Consider the following 21,367-nt stretch of genomic DNA (forward strand, 5'->3'; position numbering starts at 1 on the left):
ACCAGGCCCATCCCATTTGGAGCATTCCTGCTGGAGCACCCTTAGCAAAAGCTGCCTATAAATGGGGAGGGGGAGGGTTCCATCTCAGCCTGGGCAGAAGACGAAGAGTTCCACTCTCCCACCTGCTCAGGCTCCCCGCTTCAATCCCCAGTGCAGTTGAACACTGTCAAAGGTCCTCATAAAGGATCGGAAGATCAATCGAGGCCAAGGATGAGTTAACTGGCCATCTGGAGGGCGCAGCTGACCTCCTCAAGCAAATTTATCCAGGCTCCATGTGGCCTTCCCGTGTCTTAAGCCAAGACTGTTCATGCTCATTTAAGAAAACGAAAAATTTTGTTCAAAGGTATGGCACAAGACAGACCCCGCTTTCTCTCTCTTTGGGTTTTAAGTGGAGCTCTCCTCCCCCCACCCACCAACCAAGTGCATTTGCTATTTTAAGAGCCAACCCACCCATTCAGGTGATCGGACTTCATGGCAAAATATACTTCCAAGCCTTTCTTCCCAACTACTAACTACAGTACAGAACTCCGCACCTTCCCTGCGCGCGCGCGCACACATACACACACTCCTGAGAATCCAGAAGTCGGCTGTCCCTGATCTAGACCAACCCCTGCTCTAGAAACCAGCTTCTGGAAACACAAAACCTGCACAGGACTGATTGCTCAGTCACTGTTCCGTCGGGACCAAATGGGCACCTTGGCAATACAAGGGGGGCAGAGGCAGGGTGATGGAAGAAAGGCAGGAGAAGGAAGCTGCCTGAACCCCATGGACTTTGCAGGGAATCTCCTTTAAGGCCAGAGATTCCTCAGAGCAGAGAAGACACATTTATAGAAACATAGGAAGGTGCTTTGACCCTTGATTGTTTCCTTAAATGATCATAATAATGCACACAGACCTGCACACTGGTGTGGATTGGTGTGGACCTCGTGCGCACTCTCTCTCACACAGGAGCATAGGAAGCTGCTCTGTATACAAAGTCAGGCCATCTAGCTCAATGTTGACTATACTGATTGACAGCGCCTCTCCACGGTCTGAGACAGTGCTGTCCTTGGAGGCACCAGGGATTGAACTGGGACCTTTTGCCTGCAAACCACGTCATCAAACACTGAGCGATGGGAGGATGTTGTATTTCCCTCCTTCCCTACAGAAGAATCCCAAAACCAGACCTCCAACCACAGGTTAGATGGAAGGACTCCCAGGCCAAAGAAAAGGTGAAACCCACCCACCCACCATCTCAGCCCCTCCCCGGTAAAAAAACTGAAGCACAGGGGTGTTACCCAAGGAGCTCGCAGAAAAACCAATCCCAAAGCAAGGGAACGAAGGAAGTTACAAACAAGCCAACAAACCCAGCAACTCAAGAGCACGAGGAATGATCTGAAGGCATCGGATGCAGCTGCATCTATCATCACAGACGCAGCTCTGCCGGAGGAACACAAAACTCTGGAATAGACGGAATACCAACCCACCAACCCTCCCTCCCCCAAAAGAATACATAGACTCTCATGCCTATAAGGGGATCTCTGAGAACACAATTGCTAAGGGATCTCCCCCCACCCCTCTTTGGAGCTGAGCTGGGGGTGGACACAGAGGGAATTCTAGGGAAAGGGGTGGCAGTTTGTTCGTTCCTGGGTCACAGATTGCCCCATTTGCCCTCCGGCCTCTTCCCGCAGGAGCCTAGCACGGGTCCTTGCTAATCTTGTTTTTGGCATCCGGCTGACGCATCGCTTCGGAGACGCGGCGCGCGGTCGCTGGGCTCCTGCGCTCCTGTGCGCCAGGTCAGCCCCCTCCCTTTCTCTCCGGTGATGTCTGCAGTTTTTGGCACTTCCAGGGCGGGTGTTGCAGAGAGAACTGGGACCGGGAAGCGGGAGGGGATTGCTACGGGGGAGGCGGGATCTGTGCCCCTAGAAGGTCGTAGGCGAAGATGTTCCAGAAGACGGCAAAGACCAGGAAGGTGGCGTAGGAGAGGAGCACCACCCACCAGCCGCACTGGTCCTGGAGGTTCTCCTCGTAGCTGCGGAGGATGGTCAGGCCCATGCTGATGCCCACAATCGCCCCTGCCAGGTGGGCCATGAAGCTGGGCTGGGGGCCCGAGGAGGGCAAGGGGGGAGAGAAACGCAGCCAAACGGCACGTCCCACCTCAGAGCTCACTGCGAGGGGAAAGAGAGAGATGAGAGATCAAAACGGCTGGAGTCCCAAGCTTCTAGTCCCTTTGAGGTATGTCTCTCTGTCATTGCCCCTCCCCTCCTATAGTGGCTTATAACATTTATATTAGAGGTGTGCATGTCCCCCTCCTGAGCAGTTTCAGGGTTTAATTGGGCCCAATCCAATTCAGGATAATCGGGGGCTGACCCAGCCTGGATCCGGGCCCTTGCACAGTGTTTAATTAGGGTTTCACACATGGGGTCAAGGATGTAGGAGGAAAGGCCTGCCTCCTCCCACACCATGGAAGTCTCAACCAAGAGAGACCAGTATACTTACTGCACACCAGGGCTAACACCATGCGCAGCAGTTTGTAAGGGCAGCGCATCCCTGCCCAGTTCTGCGGAGAGAGAAACAGAATTAGATTTTTTCCTGCCCACAGCTTCTTCTCCCGATACCTTTCTCTTCACACCCCCTTCCGTAAGAAGAGCCTGCAGGATCAGTCCAACGGACCTCTTGCAGTCTGTTCTTGCAGTGGCCGACCAGATCTAATGTAAAGTGAAACGATATCACGTCCACCAATATTTACAACTCCAGGAGCCTTCAACCTGATCCTGAAATTCTTCTTCACGGATTTGCCCTGGAATGGCACTGCTCAAGGGAAGCACACTTGGGCCTCTGCCACTGTCCAAGGCCACTGTGAGGCTGAATGACCCACCTCCCAGGAAGAAGGTGAGGGCAAGGGGAAGGCCAGCCAGGCCCCAGCCATTGGCCAGAGAAGGAGCAGCCGCAACAGCACCCAGTTACACCAGCCAGCTGTCCCAGGACTGTAGGTCTGAGGAGGAGCACACTCTGTCACCATCTGTTTACCTGGGAGGGGGAGCTAAAGAGGGCTGAGATGTTTGGGTTTGGGGGTTCTGTTGAGAGTCACTTGAAGGGTCATTTGGTTAAATGGCAGGGTGGATATCTTCTAAATGGCTAAATAAATACTCTTGCCCAGCAAGGTTTGGTTTAGTTTTTCATGACGCAATTCTGTTATATAAACCCCCCTGCAATCCTTGGATGAAGTGTGGGATATACTTTTAATATAATTAAAATAATATTTTTTATTTGTCTAGCCAAGACCTGGGGACAAGAGGCAGGTCTCGCCATGTTTGGCAGAATACCAAGGCATGAAGAAGTACAATTCATTTTGAAAAGAAACCATAGAGAGGGTCAGGGGAGGAACCCACTCCCCCCCCAAAAAAAAACCACAGCTTGATGAGGACTGAGCATGCTCAGTGACCACAGAGTACAGAATGTCTGCTAGGGAAAATGAGAAACAAACAGAACCTCCCAGAAAACAAGGAGGAAAGTTGAGAATGGAATGGAGTATTCCTGAGGGGTACTGGCTGGCTGGCTGGCTGGCTGGCTGGCTGGCTGGCTGGCTAGAACCCAGGAGCCACATGGCCCGGCAACATTTTGTTGAAGATTTCACTACAGAATCACCATATTGAAGCCCACCAAGCGCCCATCAAGTTCCCCTCCCCCATTCAGTTCAAAGTGGCATCCCACTCACCATGACAACGTTGGCCAGGTGAGCGGAGCAGAGGGCGTAGACTCCCCCCGAACCTCCAACCAAAGGTGCTCTCATGTCTGTAATGGAGACGGTCAGGGAACCTGAAAGGGAAATAGCGGGGAGAAATAGGACGGGGTTGGGCAGGGGCACCACAAACAAAAGGATTTTCATCGCCTCAGCAACTTGACATGCATTTAGTTGCCAGCAAAAATATAGTCCAGACACCCCTCAGTAAATGATCAACACCCACGGTCCTCTCCCTGCAACACCCTTGCCTGTCCAAACCTCAAGGCATTCTTCACTTTATTTATTATATTTTAATACCACCTTTTCTTCCAAGGAACTCAAGGTAGTGTGCACAGTTCTTCTCCCCAAGTCATCCTCACAACAACCCTGTGAGGTAGGTTAGGCTGAGAGACGGCGGCTGCCTCAAGGTAACACAGCTAGAGCTCCATGGCTGAGTGGGGATTCGAACCCTAGTCTCCCAGGTCAACCCTCCAGCCATTACACCACACTGGTTCTTCTTGAAGGACTGCCTTCTCCAGCATGAAACCCTTTTGCACCCCACACATTAAACACCTGAACAGTCGTGGCTACCCCCTAGGAATCCTGGGAACTGTTCTCCTAACTGTTCACTCAGAACTCTTTAGAAACTACAGTTCCCATAATTCTTTGGGGGGGGGAGCCATGCCTGTTAAAATGGTATAGGGGTCTTTTCAACATATGGTGTGAATATGACCCACACAGGGTCAGCAATGTGATGCCCCCCCAGACTGCAACTCCCATCATCCCTTGGCAAATCTGGCTGGGGCTTATGAGAGTTGTAGTCAAAAACATCTGGGGCTTCCCTAGGTTGACAAAGACAAAGGAGTGTGCCAAGGAGTGTGGTGGAGTCTCCTTCTTTGGAGGTCTTTAAGCAGAGGCTTGACAACCATATGTCAGGAGTGCTCTGGTGGTGTTTCCTGCTTGGCAGGGGATTGGACTCGATGGCCCTTGTGGTCTCTTCCAACTCTATGATTCTATGATTAAAGAATGGAGGAAGGGGGACAACAAAAATCTGACATGTTTAAACAATTTCAAATGGGTTCTCCCTGAAGATTTGAAACCCACCAACCTTCTTGGGTTTGTGGAGGGGAGACAAAACCAGCCTCCCTTGGCCTGGCCTTAGGAAGCTGTGAAATGCTCTCCTCAGAGGCCACCGGGGGCAGCCTGGCAGATTTTGCTCTTTCCTTCCCTGCCCAGATGTACTTTGCTGAGACAGCAGCTTGGGAGAGGAGAGGCAGCGACTGATGAGGAATTGTTCACCCTCCATTTCGCTCTCCCTTCCACCACCACTGCCACCACCCCGCCTCTCCAAAAATGACATGGATGGGTGAGTAATTCCAGCAGCTGCTCTAATTGCCCAGGGGCTCAGCAAACAAATAAATAAATAAAGCTTGCAGTGACAGCCAATAAATACTCTCCCAAAGCACCATAATGTAGAGCCTGATTCCTCTCCCCCCCCCCCAGCCGTCCTGGACAGGGACCACATGGGATTTGGTCAGACTGGGCTCTCCAGCAGAGACAGTGCGCAATAATGCAGGGATCTCTGTGTGTGTGTGTATGCGTGAAAGCGAGAGAGAGAGAGATCTATAGCCAGGGGAGACAGTCTCAATTTTTAGGGATTTAGACACCCCAGAGACAGAACCTTGGTTCACAGAACGCTGTTTATAAACTGTCTTGAAGGAAAGGAGATGGAACCAAAATGAAACCCCAACAATGGGTGTGTGTGTGTTGTGTGCTGCACCACAATTTAAGGCCTCATCTGCACCATACGTGTAAAGCAGTATCATCCCACTTATGGCTCCCCCCCCCCAAAATATCCTGGGAACTGTAGTTCGTTAAAGGTGCGGGGAGTCGTTTGGAGACTCCTGTGTTCCCCTCACAGAGCTACAATACCCAGAGTTCCCTGGGAAGCGAGAATGACTGTTAAGCCACTCTGGGGATTCTGAGGGTTGAGGACTGAGTGTGGCCCTCCAGGCCTCTCTACCTGGCCCTCAGAACCTTCCCCAGGCCTCACCCCTCTCTGGCTGTGCTGAATAACTCCCAGAGGGTCCTGGCCTGGCTGGAATGTGCCCCAGCCTGGAATGTGAATTCGGATGATGGAAGATAGAGAAAGGGGTGTGCAGAGACTAGCAAAAGGTACCCTTGTGGCCCCGCCCACTTGTGCCTCTTGCCCTTCCTACCCCTGGTGCAAGGCCCCTGGGAGGTCGCCCAGCAGGGAATGTGGCCCTCAGGCTGAAATGCCTTCCCCCACCCTGGGCGGGGTTTAGAGAAGAGTGGAGAGCTGCAAGCCGTGCTCCCTCACCTGCCAGAACTCCTGCGAGGTAGAGGAAGCTGATGCGAAGGATGCCGTGGACCATCTCTAGGGGTACTCCGATCATCAGCTGCAAGAGGGCGTTGAAGCCCAGCTGCTCCAACCTGGAAAGAGACACGGAAAGACAGTGAGCTCAGCAGCCAAGAATCCCAGGAGGGGACAGGCAACGTTCAGCTCAGAAACGATGAGAGCTAGAAACTTGCCGTGTTGCGCAGCAAGAATACTCATCGCAAAGTATTGGAAGACACAAGATCTACCCACTCTGGAGAATGGCAGATGAAGGTGATAGACTACATGGGACTGGCAGAAATGACTGGCAGAATCCGAGACCAGGGAAAAGAATCGGCGGAAGAAGACTGGAAGAAATTTAAGGACTATCTAGGGAAATATTGTAAAATTAATGAATGTTAAAATGATGTTGGTTTGAAATCAAGTGGTTTCTTAGCTGTAACGCGTAAGATAAATTGGGGGGAAAAAGAAAGAAAGGTTGAAAAATTAAGTGAAAATTAATGGTGAGGATTTGCTGAATTAACAATTCGAACGGGAATACAAAAAGGGGAGGTACGAGGAGGTCTGGGAAGTAAGTTATAAGAAAATAAGTGGAATTTTATGTGTTTTTAATTGTTTTTGTTTTGTTTTGTATTTTTGTGTTTTTTTCTGTTTTATTTGTGTCTTTTTTATTGTTTTTGTATAGGTTCTGAAATTTTAATAAATATCTTATAAAAAAGAAAAAAAGAAACTTGCCGTGTTGCTCTCTCCCCAAACCCTGTGATGTTCTCAGGTCTCGGAAGCTCTCAGGCCCAAAGGTCACCTCCTGTTTTAAAGTTCTCTCTAGGTCTGCAGGTGCAGTTTGCCCAAATGAAGGAGCCTCTCCTGCTGCCTCCAGAACCCAGAGGAATCTCACAGAATTGTAGAGTTGGAGGGAACCATGAGGACAATCTAGTCCAACCCCAAGCAATGCGGGAATCTTTTTGCCCGACGTGGGGCTCAAACCCATGACCCTGAGATTAACTGTCTCATGCTGTACTGGCTGAGCTAACCTGCAGTGGCAGTGGGCTGGTGCCCCCTGCCCATAGACACCTCCCCGCCCCCATCTGTACGCACATTGCAGAAATACAGAGTCAGCTTGCTCACTTGTACATCTCTCATCCAGGGAATGTTTCTCAGCTCGAGGGCCACGCTGCCAAACCAGGCAACCTTCTGGGGGCCACATGCCAAGGGTAGGCAGAGGGCCTAATGCAAATTCCACCTTTTACGCAGTAGGCTAGTTCCTACACTGACTCACTCACTCCTCTCTAGCCTCCATCATAGTAATTGAGTGGCACGATCAGAGTTCGGGGACACATTCCAGCCAGGCAGAAACACTCAAGAAAGGGGTGGAGCAGGGCCGGCGAGGGGCGTGGCTGCAGAGGGGGCATGGCCTGCAGAGAGTTCCGAGAGACAAACAGAGAGATTTGGAGGGCTGTATTTGGCCCCTAGGCCTGAGGTTCCCGACCCCTGCTCTGCTGGAAGCAACGAGGGGGAAGACAAGGCAGACACTTACCCCACATGCATGAACATGTAGGTGAGGAACCTCCAGGCACGAGCGCGGTGTCCCGGGTGGTACACAAGGGGGCTCTTCATGTACTCGGGGTGGTATGTCTGCAGGACCCACTTGTTCAGCCGGGCCCCATAGCAGAGGAATACGATGATCTAATAGAAACAGGATGTGGGGAGGTTATTTAGGATGCTCTACTATGGTGTCCAAATGGGTGTGAGGCTCTCCAGCACCTTGGCAACACCCAGAGATAAAGTTGATAAAGCTGCCTTCCCTTCCTATGTCTCTAGTCCTCAAGAAAATAGCTGAAAATGCATTAAACAGGTTGTGTCTAGGCTGGAAATGAACAGGAGACCAGAAAAAGCCACACAAAGCAATACAGTGGTACCTCGGGTTACATAGGCTTCAGGTTACATATGCTTCAGGTTACAGACTCTGCTAACCCAGAAATAGTGCTTCACGTTAAGAACTTTGCTTCAGGATGAGAACAGAAATTGTGCTCCGGCGGCACAGCAGCAGCAGGAGGCCCCATTAGCTAAAGTGGTGCTTCAGGTTAAGAACAGTTTCAGGTTAAGAATGGACCTCCGGAACGAATTAAGTACTTAACCCGAGAGTACCACTGTACTGGTCACTAAATGCTTCTCCTTTTCTTAAAAAACAAAGAATATGCTGGTCCTCAGGGTTACAAATATATGACTGCAGGAAAGAAACAGGGTGGGGGCAATGCCTAGTCAAATCTCAGATGTCCAAATGGTTGGGGGCGCAGAAATTGTTGGGGTTCAGCACCTTCTGCAGCACCTCCTCCTCCACCCATGAGTAGGCAAAGCATAATAAGTTGTGCAAAACTGGAATACAGTGGACGCTCAGGTTGCAAACGTGATCCGTGAGGGATGCACGTTCACAACCGCATCTGCACATGTGCGGATTGCGATTCAGCGCTTCTGCGCATGCGCGACTGCCGAAACCCAGAAGTAACCTGTTCCGGTACTTCCGGGTTTCAGCAGTCCGCAACCCGAAAAAACGCAACCTGACGCAGCTGTAACCCAAGGTTTGACTGTAAACGAGATCCATTTGCAGCATTTTGTTTTATATCAGCAGGAATTCTTTTTATACATATGATCAAAACACAGGTGCATGCATACAAGGAGAATTCCTCCAGCCGCAGAACCTGGCATCTCCCACAAGACGCTGATCAAGCTTTCTTTAAAAGTTTTAAAAGTTAACCACGGGGGCTGCCTCTTCCCCCTAAGAGGAGGGCGCCCTCCACTGGCACTCGGGTGAACAACAGGTCACCTCTCCCCCCACCTGGGTCAGTGTGACGACTGCCATGAAAACCGGAGGGGGGCAGGTGCGGTGCTGGTAGAAGTACCACCTCCGGTCCATCTCGCAGGGAAGGATCTCGTAGGCCACGTAGCGCACAAAGCGCTTGTAGAAGCCCAGGCCCGTCTCGTCCAGGAGCCCATCGCGGGGAAGTGCCCTCTGCCCGTTGGCAATGGCTCGCTTGAAGCTGCTCGACCGCTTGCTGCTGATCTGCAGAGAGGGACCACAAAGAGGCAGGAGACATGCTCCCTGGATCTCTCGGGGTGAACCAGCCCCCCAGGCTCTAGCTCTCACCATCCCCCAGCCAGCCAGTAAATGATGCTCTGTATTATTGCCCTTTCTCAGCACTGCTTAAAGCCTCCCTCCAGTCAGCTGCTAACCTTGCCTTGCAAATATATCCAAGATAAGTACTATGAGAAACTGGCAGCAAGCATTGAAAACAGCCTTACAGACACCCCTGTTAGGTAGGTCAGTCCTAATACCCTTTTGTCGCAGGTGGGGAGCTGAGGCTAAGAGAGAAAGGCTGGCCTGGTGAGTTCGTAGTTTCAGAAGATATTCGAACGAGGAGACACTGGCTTTTAAATAAAAAAAAGGTGGCTGCCGAGAGTTTTACTCCTGTTTCCCAGCTAAATGCGGACTGGGTTAAGGGAGGGAGACCCCATGTTTGGCCAGCAGGGGGCACTGTGGGGCCTGACCTTCCACCTGCTTCCCTGGTGCTTAAGGGCAAGCGCACTCAGTCCTTTGGGGCTGGATGATGAGCACCAAAAGACCTTGCTCAGGGAGATGTGCTGCATTCGGGAATTGAATTGCAGGTCACACGGTGTGCAGACGGAGCCTGCCTACTAATGCCTTCCTCCTTGCCTTACCATCTTGGCACTCAGCTGAGCCAATTAAGGAGAAATTATTGACTATTAAGTATTCAGAACTGGATAGCTGGTGCAGCCTAAATGCTTTTTAACAAAGAACTTAGGAAGAAAAGAAGAGAATTGGATATTATCCCTTTAATTGGACTCTCCCTCCCCCTTCGCTATCCAAGATTACAGGAGGGCGGGGGATTCTACATATACTGGGTCTTTCTCCAGTGAAACCTTCCCCTATAGGAACCCACAGGGTGACCTTGGGACAGTCTCTATCTTTCAGCCTAACCTACCTCGCAAGGTTGTTGTGATGGAGAGGGAGATCAGTGGATATGTCTGACTTCTACAAAATCTTACTGGCTTCAAAATTTGGCAAAAGATTTTGCACTCCTGCTCAAGCCACGCAGGCAGGCAGGGAAAGCACATTCGAGTGGAAAAGAGAGGCATGAAGTTTTATAATTATATTTAGGTAAAGATAAAGGGACCCCTGACCATTAGGTCCAGTCGTGACCGACTCTGGGGTTGCGGCGCTCATCTCGCTTTATTGGCCGAGGGAGCCGGCATACAGCTTCTGGGTCATGTGGCCAGCATGACTAAGCCGCTTCTGGCGAACCAGAGCTGCACATGGAAACGCCGTTTACCTTCCCGCCGGAGTGGTACCTATTTATCTACTTGCACTTTGACGTGCTTTCGAACTGCTAGGTTGGCAGGAGCAGGGACCGAGCAACGAGAGCTCACCCCATTGCAGAGATTCAAACCTTCTGATTGGCAAGTCCTAGGCTCTGTGGTTTAACCCACAGCACCACCCGTACTGCATTTATATTGCCCCTTTCCTCCAAGGAGCTCCTGGTGGCCGACATTGGTTCTCTTCTTCCTTATTTTGCTCTCACAACATCCCTGGGAGGCGAGTTAGGCTGAGAGACTGTGACTGTCCCAAGACCCACCCAGTGGGCTTCAATCTGCAAACCACCATTTGCAGGGAGCGTTTGTTACGTCCAATACTTGTGATGTTAGACAGGCACCTTCATCCTACAGCTTTCTTTGCTTAAACAAGCTTACCTACAAAAAGTCTGCTTTTATTGCTCTTTCCAATTAATGCTTTGTGTGAACTTGCTTACTGATTCTTATTTTATCGAGTATAGGTCAGAAATCCTGCAGAATCACAAGCGCTGATTCAGCCACAACTATGGTGGCTGCCAGGACTTATGCCACTGACCAGGTCTACCAGCTCCTGATAGCAGATCTGTCCCTCGTCATTGCTCTGTGCCAATGCCACCAGCATCTCCAGTTTTGCGGGGTCCAGAGGCAGTTCATGGCTGTGTACCAGGCTGGCAAAGGTCTCCACGCCAATGAAACCGGTGTTTTCAGGATCAAGCTGTTGAAGAATCAGCACTGGGCATTAGCGACAACGAATAAGCTGGAAATCAAGAGTGGTGATCCATTTCAGCAGGGCTGTTTATTCTGTGCAAGGACAGAATTTGATACTGGATGAAGAATTCCGTATCCCTAAATTATTGCTGGTTGGTTAGCTCCCAGCCCCTGACAACCTCAAGTTCCTAGCCATTTTTTTATTATTGCATTTATATCCCACCTTCCCTTCCAAGGAGCTCATTGTTTCCCACTTTCTGCACAACAACCCTGCAAGGTAAGTTACATGCCGAAACTGTGGCTGTATTTGCAAGGCAGTTTCGTTTGTTTTCCTGACGTTTCCCTGTTCTGCATTACATTTGAACTTTCACACCATGTAGAAGTCACTTTGGGGAAACTAATGGACTACAGTGCATGTTTAGAGCTGATTTCTGTGTTATTTTTGATTCCAGAAAAATTCTGTTTGCAGCTCCCTTGACCCGGAAAATTGTGGGAGTAAAGTGGCAGAATTTTGGGGTGCTATACCAGCATAGAGTTCTTCCCTTCCATTTTCATGGGGCAATCGTGGGGGAACAGAAGTAGACACATGCAGAAAGGGTGGAGGTGTTAACGGAGAAAGAGGTTAGCTGCGGTGTTCACTGATGTTCGTTTTTCTTTGTCACAACGTGCTTACTTGGCGTGAATGAAATTTAGAGTGACAGGCTAGTATATCGGTCAAAAAGCCACAGTTCCATGATGCAGCAGGTGCTGCAACATGAAAGGGACATTAGAAAATGGGGAAAAAACTTCAGCATTATAAGCAAGAAAACCAAGATAATATACCCCACATTTGAATGCACCCTTTGGCTGGTTTCATGACTGAGTGGGGGTTTGAACCCTGGTCTCCCAGTTCCTAGACCAACACACCAACCACTACACCATGCTGACCATGGGGCTTGGTTGACACTTTCAAGCCTGTGACCGGAGCAATTTTGCAATCCAGAACTTCGAAGGTAAGTAGGGGATACATTGAACCAGGTGTAAATCTGGCTTCAACATCCTGCATAGCTCCTTGCCTGATTCAGTACGTAGCAGTGATCCACAGGTAAAAGGCAGGCAGGCAGGCATTGAATCAGTAAGCAGCGCAGTCTGAGTGTTCATAAACTCATAGAATTGTACAGTTGGAAGGGACCCCAAGGGAGGTGGAGGTGGCGAAAGTGCAAGGAGATGAAATCTTAAGGATGAGCAAAAATAAATTTGATTGCCCTAACACACTTCGAAATGCATTCCTCCTTCACGTGCCCTTAAAAAACAGACCACTGTGTCCTCAACCGTACTCTGTAGCCAAATGAATCTATTATTCAACATAAATATAATCAACTTGGCTCATCTGCATAATTTTTTTTGGGGGGGGGAGGAGGAAAGAATTTGAGACAATGCAGAACTTGCATTTTTACATACAGACACACACACACACACACACACACACACACCAACAACAATCAATCTTCCATCCGAGACATTAACGCAACAGCTGAAAGTGCCTGTTGCAACAGTAAGCCAAAGAATTATTTTAACAAGCAGCTCAATAAACAGCTTTTTGTTGAGTAACACTGTGCCAAAAATCTCTCCTGACCATCTTCCATTTGCATTTGAAAATTAGCAAACAGGAGATAACATTCTGGGGGACATAGGAAGCTGCCTCATACCAAATCAGACCATTGGTCCATCTAGCACAGAGCTGTCTCCACTGACTGGCAGAGGATCTCCAGGATTCCAGGCAGGGAACATTCCCAGCACTACACTGGGAACCAGGGCTAGCACTGCTAACCGAGGCGATGACTTCATGAATTGGCTTCAGTAGATCTAAACATGTATGGTAGTTGGTTTCCGAAAGGTTTCTGGGCACTAGTCAACTCACTTCTCAAAATCAAGCAACCTGCCTCATATGCAGTGTTGAAACCCAAATTGATTTCCCCCTTAAGCATTTCATGAGAATCTCAGCTTCATTTATTTGTTGTTTTTAATGGTATCTATCTGCTTAGGCACCTCCCCTAAAAAGATAAAATGCATATCCATAAAAGAAAAGAAAAAAGGCTGTATATTTTTTTCTTGCACTAATCGGAGCAGCTAACATATATGTGCAGGTGCACATTTTTACAAGAGGAGTGTAATTTATAATTTCAACTGTGTTTGAAAGACATCTCCCCGATGCGGAGAAGACTGTGACCAGGTGAGCTGTGTGCCCGATGGCTCAGTCTGCTACCCACGTGCTCAAACCATCAATGGGCAACTTCGCAGCCCCTCCTGCTCTCCTTTCTTAAGGTTCTTTAAACTAAACTTAGACTGGGCGGCCCTTCTGATAAGAGGACTGTCTGCTGCAAAGTAGGACACAGTGGAGACATGACTGAAAGTGTCTCTGGGGGCCATTATAGTCCCCCCAAGGCATTTCTGCTAATCAACATGACTAAGCCACCCTGAGATGTGTGGCTATTTTTGTATCTGGAAAGAACTATTTTCCACTTGTAAGGCCGTCTTCAGGAATGTCAAGAACTGCTGAACGAGAGAGAGAGAGTTTAGGGAAACAGGCTGTCATGCACACCCCAATCTCTGAGTAGTAAGAGACTACAGAGATTCCCACACTTACCCAGGGCTTGGATCCCTTGGAGTGAAGGTCAGAGGAGTCTGTGTTGTCTTTGGGGTATATAATTTACTTACATATATCTGTAACATGAGCATAGGACGGAGGGGCTCACAGCATGAGCACTCCAACAGATCTTACCTCCCCATTGTTCCCAGGGAGATCCCCAAGCCATAGCGTTGGGTTCAGCACAGAGCAAGACAAGCCTCTGCATCTATAGCTTCTAGCATCAGCCAAAAATGCACGAGCGCGCACACACACAGAGCTCTCTTGGCATATTTTTATCCCTCCTATGGCATCCAGCCAGATGAGGTGGGAAAAGGCCCAGCCACTTGTCTCTATGGCAACAGGGTAACCTCCTTGGACATGTAAATGGCAGCACTTAGCTGGCCAGTTCATGCCATTATCTTACAAAGAGTCTGGTCTGACTGGTTCAGCAGAGTTTCCCTTATAGATTCTAACCTCAGGGATACAGGATCATAGGTTTAGAAGTGACCCATGGTCACCCCCTGACTGACACACCCTCCCCAACCTATAACACTATATAATTTTTGTGCACATCTGATGAAGTAGACTTGAATCCACAGCTTATACCACAAAAAAGTATATACAGTGGTACCTCAGATTACATACACTTCAGGTTACAGACGCTTCAGGTTACAGACTCCGCTAACCCAGAAATAGTACCTCCGGTTAAGAACTTTGCTTCAGGATGAGAACAGAAATTGTGCTCCAGCAGCGCAGCAGCAGCGGGAGGCCCCATTAGCTAAAGTGGTGCTTCAGGTTAAGAACAGTTTCAGGTTAAGTACAGACCTGCGGAACGAATTAAGTACTTAACCCGAGGTACCACTGTATAATAAAATGGATTAGTCTATATTGCTATTTTGTTCTGTTGGTGGGAGCGGGGGAATACACACACAAAATAATCTAAGGTGGAAGGTTTAGCCAGAAAGAAAAGCACCCCTTGAAAACCCTGCCCAGGGCACCCAAAGTGTCCACGGTTCCAAGCATGTGGCAGAGCTAGTAAAACAAAATTATTCTACACATTACATTGTCTTTGCCATTTTATCCCTCCAGGGAAGAGAAGGCACAGAAAAGAGAACAAGCTGGCAATGTCATTGAGAACTGGGCAGGACAGGGAATGCTTGGGCGGGAGGAAAGGAGGAACACACAGAGAGAAATGTCATCAGGTTTGAGCAGCAGGGAAGCACTCTGTCCTCACCTGCCCATCTCCCAGCACAAGGAAGTCCTGGCTGGTGGAAGTCAGCTACTAGTAGTTTTCAGGGTCCAACAGCATGCAAGGGCATCTGAACTATAGCCATGCCAAACATGGGGCTGTCAATACCTGGAAATATATTGCCAAGGACAAAAACATGCTCTGGGGGCGGAGGTTGCCCCAAGCTAAGAACAAGCCTTCATTTTGCCACATGCATTGCAAGCCGTGCCTTCCCCACACCGTAAACAAGAATCAGTCCCTCTTGTGACTTGGTGGGTTGTGCTGTCTAGTGGTGGAGCATTTAGCAAGGGGGTGGGGGAGAATCCATTGCATCTTAGGAGGCCTCCAGACTGTTTTGCTGGAGGGATTCGGGTGCAACCAAAAATGTAGGTTGGCACAACTAAAGTGCGTTAAAAGTGCTCCATCATATCAAATCCACTTTGAAAAATAATCAGTCTTTTTGAGGCTAGAAAAGTGATGGGCCAAATGCCAAAAGTCTGAGTAGGTCATACGACTCCATGCACTTTCTCTCTTGGAGGGAGCATAACCCGAGCAAGCCTTGGGCTCCCTTCCCATACCTAGGATCCACAGTGCCTCCACCTTGTGGAGCTGCAGCTGCAGCTTCTTGGGCCCCATCCAGTCCATTATTGCGTCCCCCCTGGTTCAGCACTTGGACAGCATCCCCTGACTCTTCTTTGCCCAAGCAACTGAGCATTACTGTTTCTACTGAACCCAACAGAACTTTTTTAAAAAACCCAAAAACACACACCTTCAGGGATTGTAAGCTACTGCTCTATTCAGTGCCTGCTGTTTCATTAATTCTGCATTTATGCCTTTAGGGTTTGTTTGCTTTTAAGTCGCCTGCAACTGCTGCCATTACACTCTTGCTGCTCTGTTTCCTTGCCATGTTGTTGAAGGCTGTTTGTTTTTAAGCTTATAATGTTAGCCACTTTGGAAAATTTTCACTCAGTGGAGAAAATGGGAAGAAAATACCTTATAGTACGGTTGGGGGGCCTCAAAGGGCCAAATTCAGACTGCCAGGCCTCTCTCTCTCCAGGCCAAACCTGAGTTCCCCACAACCATCTGTGAGCCTCGTCTTCCCCCCCCAAGCCACACCCCTCTCCAGGCAGATACCCTTTCCCCAGGCCACACCCACTCATCAGACACACCCTCTTTCCTCAAGCCACACCCCTCACTGCCCCTGATTTGCCCCCTGCTTGAGTGTTTTTGCCTGGCTGGAAAGTGTCTTTGAATTCTGACAATGCCTCTTGCTTTGGAGGATAGAGAGGGCGTGTGTCTGTAGAAACCAGCCTCCTTTACACATTCCTTTAAAATTTGCATTTGTGGCTCCGCCCAGTTTTGCCCCCGGCCCCGCCCACCACTGGCATGTCCCCTCCCACCAAGGTTGCCCAGTAGGGAATGCAACCCCAAGGCTAAAAAAGGCTTCCATTTCCCCTGCATTACAGCATGGAATGAAACATGAGAAGGACGAGTCGCATGTCAGCACTCCTGAATCTCCTGCTTAGGGGCTGACCCTGCTGCAGGGTCTTCTCTTGATCCTGCAGGGGCTACCCTAACGCAGAGTAAATTCCGGGATGCTGACAATTAAAGCCCCACTGCTCCTAGCAGCTGCTTTTCCTCTCTCCCTTGGGAGGTCACTGGGGGATAGTGGAAGCCGTTCATGTGGATTATTTAGGTCAGCATATTATAAAGCTAGTCAGCTGCCCCTGTTGTAGCCAGCTGCTCTTTCCTCTCTGCCTTGCCCCGGCACAGCATCACCCAGCGCATGCTAACCACAAAGTACTGTAACTTACACGAAACTTGCAAGTACAGCCACGCACGTTCCTGCATCGCGGTTCACAGGCATGTTGTTCAGACTCCTGCTGGAGAGGCACTGCCGGTCAGTGTGGGCAATAGTAAGCTGCATGGACCAGTGATCTGACTCACTATAAGGTAGCTTCCAGTGCTCCTACAAGAAGTTCACCCGCTCCCTTTCACCACACACAACTTGTTGTGTGAGTCAGGCACATCAGCTAATCTTTGTGTCCCTCCAGACGTTGTTAGAATCAACACCCAGCACTCCTGATCATTCGTCGTGCTGGCTGGGGCTGATGGGACTTGGAGTCCAGCAACATCTGGAGTGCCAGAAGTTAACTGCTCCCTGCTTAGATTAAATACCCAGCTTCATGGAGTTCTGTGCTAACACAAAACTTCATCTCTGCCCCCCCTGCCCCAAAAAAGTGTGCTTTGAGAGGACTGAGCCCAGGTCATGCAGTAAGTTATCTTTATAGGAAGGAGAATAGGGCAAGCTCATTCCTCCCCTCACATCAGCCCCTGTGACTGAATAAACCAGGGAACAAAACTGTATTAGATCAGCTGAGTCAGTTGAATTTCTAATTTTGTTTTGTTTGTTCACATAACAGTGATGTGGTGTGTGTGTGTGTACACAAGCTTTATTGTTCCCATTTCACAGTTGGGAATACTGAGGAAGAGCTGTTATAAACTTGTCCAAGTTATAATTCTAAACCTACTAGGGAAATAAGCCCCATTCAATGTCGTGAGAGTAAACAGTGCTTAGGACTGCTATTCCCATTGTGCAAACCTACGGATGCTTCCACAGAAGTCTCACTGAATTCTGCACTTCTTACGCCCAAGTAAGTGTGCATTGGATCTGCAGTCCCAACTATCTTATAGCAAAGATTTTATCTTCCAGAATTTTATGTTACTCTCACCTTAATGATGGCATGAAGCCCTAGCTGTGCTGCTCTCCAGTTAATGGAGAAAGACTGTAGCTGAATGGTAGAGCATTTGCCTTGCCCCCAGAAGACCTCTGGTTCGATTTCTGGGTAGGGCTTGGAGAGCTGCTGCTAGTCAGTGTATACAATACTAAGCCAGATGGGCTGAGGGTCTGGCTAAGGCAGCTCATGTGTGTTTGTGAGTCATAGTTTGCTGCCCAACTAATATAAAATCTGGGGCTCATCTACTGGTCCAGAAGCAGTAACGACATACTCCAGTTTTCACCACCAGTCAAGGCCACTTGTTCACATTGAGATTGAATGCAGTCCCATAATAATATTACAAAGAGCTTTCAATAAGATCATAAGAGGAGCCGGCTGGATCAGACCAATGTTCCATTCAGCCCAGTATCCTGTTCTCACAGTGGCCAACCAGATTCCTATTGAAAGCTCATAAGAAGGATCAGAGCGCAACAGCTCTCCGCTCCACAACAGCACTCGAGCATTTCACATCCATTATCTCGGCAACACTTACAACAGCCCTGTGAAACAGGCTGGTGGTACCCATGCCCCCATGCTGCTGAGGGATGGTGCCAAGACAGACAGCATGGCGACTCCTCAGCCCACCAACTGAACTCTTAGCCAAGGTGCCATTTGAAGCTGGGGCTGTTCTGGGCTTTGCAGTCGCTGCCTTGAGCCAAACCGCTATGCCAGAGCTCAGCTCAGGAACAACAGCAGATCCCGGCAGTTCTTACGAAGGGATCCTTCACAGGCAGCCAAACAAACGGTCACTTTGACAAAACGAAATATGCCATGGAGGTTTGTGGGGGGTTTTGCCTGAGAGGCCACTTACTGAACTGGACACAGGGGTGACAGAAGTACAATCGGCCCAGTCTCCAGCAAAGAGAATTTCAGCTGCTCTGAAGACAAGGTTTTGAGTTCCTTGCAAAGTCACCAAAAGATAAGACTCGGGATAGCTCAGTCAGTAGAGCATGAGACTCTTACTCTCAGGATTGTGGGTTCCAATTCTATGATGGGGAAGAAATTCCTGTGTTGTAGGGGGTTGGACTAGATGACCCTCGTGGTCCCTTCCAACTCTATGGTACCCAAGAAGGCAGTGGTCCCACTAAGACTCAGAGCCCTGATTCCATCAGTGGGGAATCCACAGATCTTGTCATTGCTGCAAACACATTTTTGTCCCCCTGCCAGGCATACTGCCCTGGGCTTCAGCCATGTTAGTGGCGGTGTTATCTAGTGGTTACAGCACCAGAGCAGGACCTGAGGGACCAAGGCTCAAATCTGCACTCATCCCAAGTAATCTGGGGCTAGGCAATCTCTCTTGGCCTAACCTACCTTGCAGAGTTATTGTGAGGATAAAATGGGAAGAGGGAAGAACTACGCACAAAACCTTGAGCTCCTTTAGGAAAAGGTGAAATATAAATGCAATAATGAATTTATAAATGAGCAACCCATCTATTTTTCAGTACAAACTCGTGCCAGTTCTTCCTTGGTCTCAGAACCATTAGGCTGGATAGGCATGGGACAAGGGACAAAGGCAACAGCAAAAATGGGTTGCCCACCAGCGGCAGTGATTCAGCCCGGGAAGGCTGGCTCTATGCTCTCTGGATCAGCTGCGGGCAGTGCTGGAGGTCATGTCTGCACTATGCATTTAACACACTCTCAGACCACTTTAAACAGCTTTGTCTCACCACCACCAAAATAACCTAGGAATTGTAGTTCATTAAGAGTGCTGAGGGTTGTTAGGAGACCACATGCAGAACTACGGTTCCCAGCGCCCATAACAAACTACAGCTCCCAAGATTCTTTAGGGGAAGCCATGACTGCTAAAGTGGCAAGAGAGTGGTTTGAATGCATGGTGCAGGTTTTCACGTTAGGTGACCTCTGGGTCATGGAGCAACACGATAAATGCCAATAGGAAGACCACAGATCTGAAAGCTGGGGGTGGGGCAACACCTGTCTAAATCTCCCACCCCACCAAATAAATAAATGGGCAAATCCCTTGTGGCTCCATGCTGAAATAACCCACCACCATCTAAATGGGCCCCTGCCACCCTCCAATGGGAAGGTGCTCCTGGACGGCTCTACCTAGTCCTCACCCCGCCCATGCCTGCCCATTTCCTTCCCTCCCTCCTGCACCCTGAAGCTGGAGTATCTCCTGGTTGGCACAGCCACACGTGGCCCGGCCAAAGCGATGCCAAGGCAAGCAGCGGGAGGGCTGGCACCGTGCCCGCCCGACCCCACACCAGCAGCCGGAGGACTCGCTTTTCCGGGGCACTGCAACCTGTTTGCCCAGCTGCGACCCCCCCCTCCACGAGATGCCACTGTCACTGCCCGCACCCCATCCCCGCCACCCCCTTTCCTCCCCACCCCCACCTCCCATGCCAAGGGGAGCCTGCCGGCAGCGACGCTGCCGTGGAAACAGCGCCTCATCCCGCCTGGCTCACCTGCTCCTGGATGAGCTGCAGCAACGAGCTTCTATCCATATACCTGCTGGGCTGGACGGCGGAGGGAGAGGAGGACAGCGGAGGAGCGCGAGGGCGCACGGGCGGCGGCGGCGGCGGCGGCGGCGGCACTAGCACCACCGGCGGCTGCCTTGCCTTCTTTCCCCCGCCGGGAAGGCGACCGAGCAACAGCGGGACCAGCAGCAGCAGCAGCCCGGGTTCCCGAGGCGAGTGGCAGGCAGCGAGCCGGGCAGGCGGAGCCTAGGGCAGCCCGGCGGGGCGGGGAGAGGCGAGGCGAGGGAGGCGCCCGCTGCACCTCGGGCGGCGCGAGGGAGGGCGTTGCGCAGGAGAGGCGGCCGGGCAGGCAGGCAAGCGCCGCTTCTCCTCGCTGCTGCTGCTGCTGCGAACAGGGACGGATGGACGGGCGCCCGGCGCACGCAGCACCAGCAGCAGCAGCGCTGCAGCCCCCTCTGGCGCCCTCGCGAAGCGGCGCAGGGAGAAGAGGAGCGCGCGGCGGGCCACCCGGAGCCGCAGCGGCCGGCGGCGCCCGCGGAGGGAGGGAGGCTCGCTCGGGCCCGCCTCTTTCTCCCACCCGATTGGCGGGGAAGGGATCCCAAAGGACAGGGGCGGGGTGGAGAGCCCTTTCCCCCCTCCTTCCAGCCCGAGGGCCGCATTCCCTCATGGGTAACCTGCCGCGGGCCACATGCCGGCAGAGAGCAGGGCCAGAGACGAAAGTGGGCGGGACAACAGGTGCAGTCCGTGCACGGTAAGGGGCGTGGTCCAGCCAGGCAAAAATCAGAAGAGGAGGGGGGCATTTCTCTCCAGCAAGAGGAAGGAGCACACTTTAGGGTGCGATCCAGCCAGGCAAAAGCAGGTGAGGAGGATGGAGAGCGTTTCTGGAGGCTTAGGGAAGAATCCCAAGGGCCAGATACAGAGGCCTGGAGGGCCACTGGTCCCACACCACTGTTATAGAACATCTTGAACTAAGAAGTGTGCATGAACACGAAAGCTCATACCTAGAACAAACTTAGTTGGTCTCTAAGGTGCTGCTGGGCAATTTTTTAATTTTTAAAAATATAATACCCTGTTTATCATCCACAGGGATAGAAAGCAGTCCTTTACTCATGCCTAAGGACTTGTTGCTTGAGTCCAGTGGGGATCCAGGTTTCCGTTTCAAAAGTGGTTTGCTATGTGGCCCA

General features: G+C 50.5%; 1 protein-coding gene across 1 annotated transcript; it reads right to left on the minus strand.

Annotated features, from left to right (window-relative positions):
* Nucleotides 1-1,695: 1,695 nt before the first annotated feature.
* Nucleotides 1,696-21,075, minus strand: RHBDL1 (rhomboid like 1). The gene is given in 11 exon segments (XM_081888014.1): nt 1,696-2,147; nt 2,479-2,539; nt 3,698-3,798; nt 6,045-6,157; nt 7,597-7,745; nt 8,896-9,120; nt 10,984-11,142; nt 20,215-20,530; nt 20,532-20,566; nt 20,568-20,733; nt 20,735-21,075. Coding segments are annotated over 11 exon segments (1,713 nt in total). The 5' UTR covers nt 20,851-21,075; the 3' UTR covers nt 1,696-1,875.
* Nucleotides 21,076-21,367: the final 292 nt, after the last annotated feature.

Source organism: Podarcis melisellensis, assembly GCF_964234715.1.
Source record: "Podarcis melisellensis genome assembly, chromosome: 14".
NCBI lineage: Eukaryota > Metazoa > Chordata > Lepidosauria > Squamata > Lacertidae > Podarcis > Podarcis melisellensis.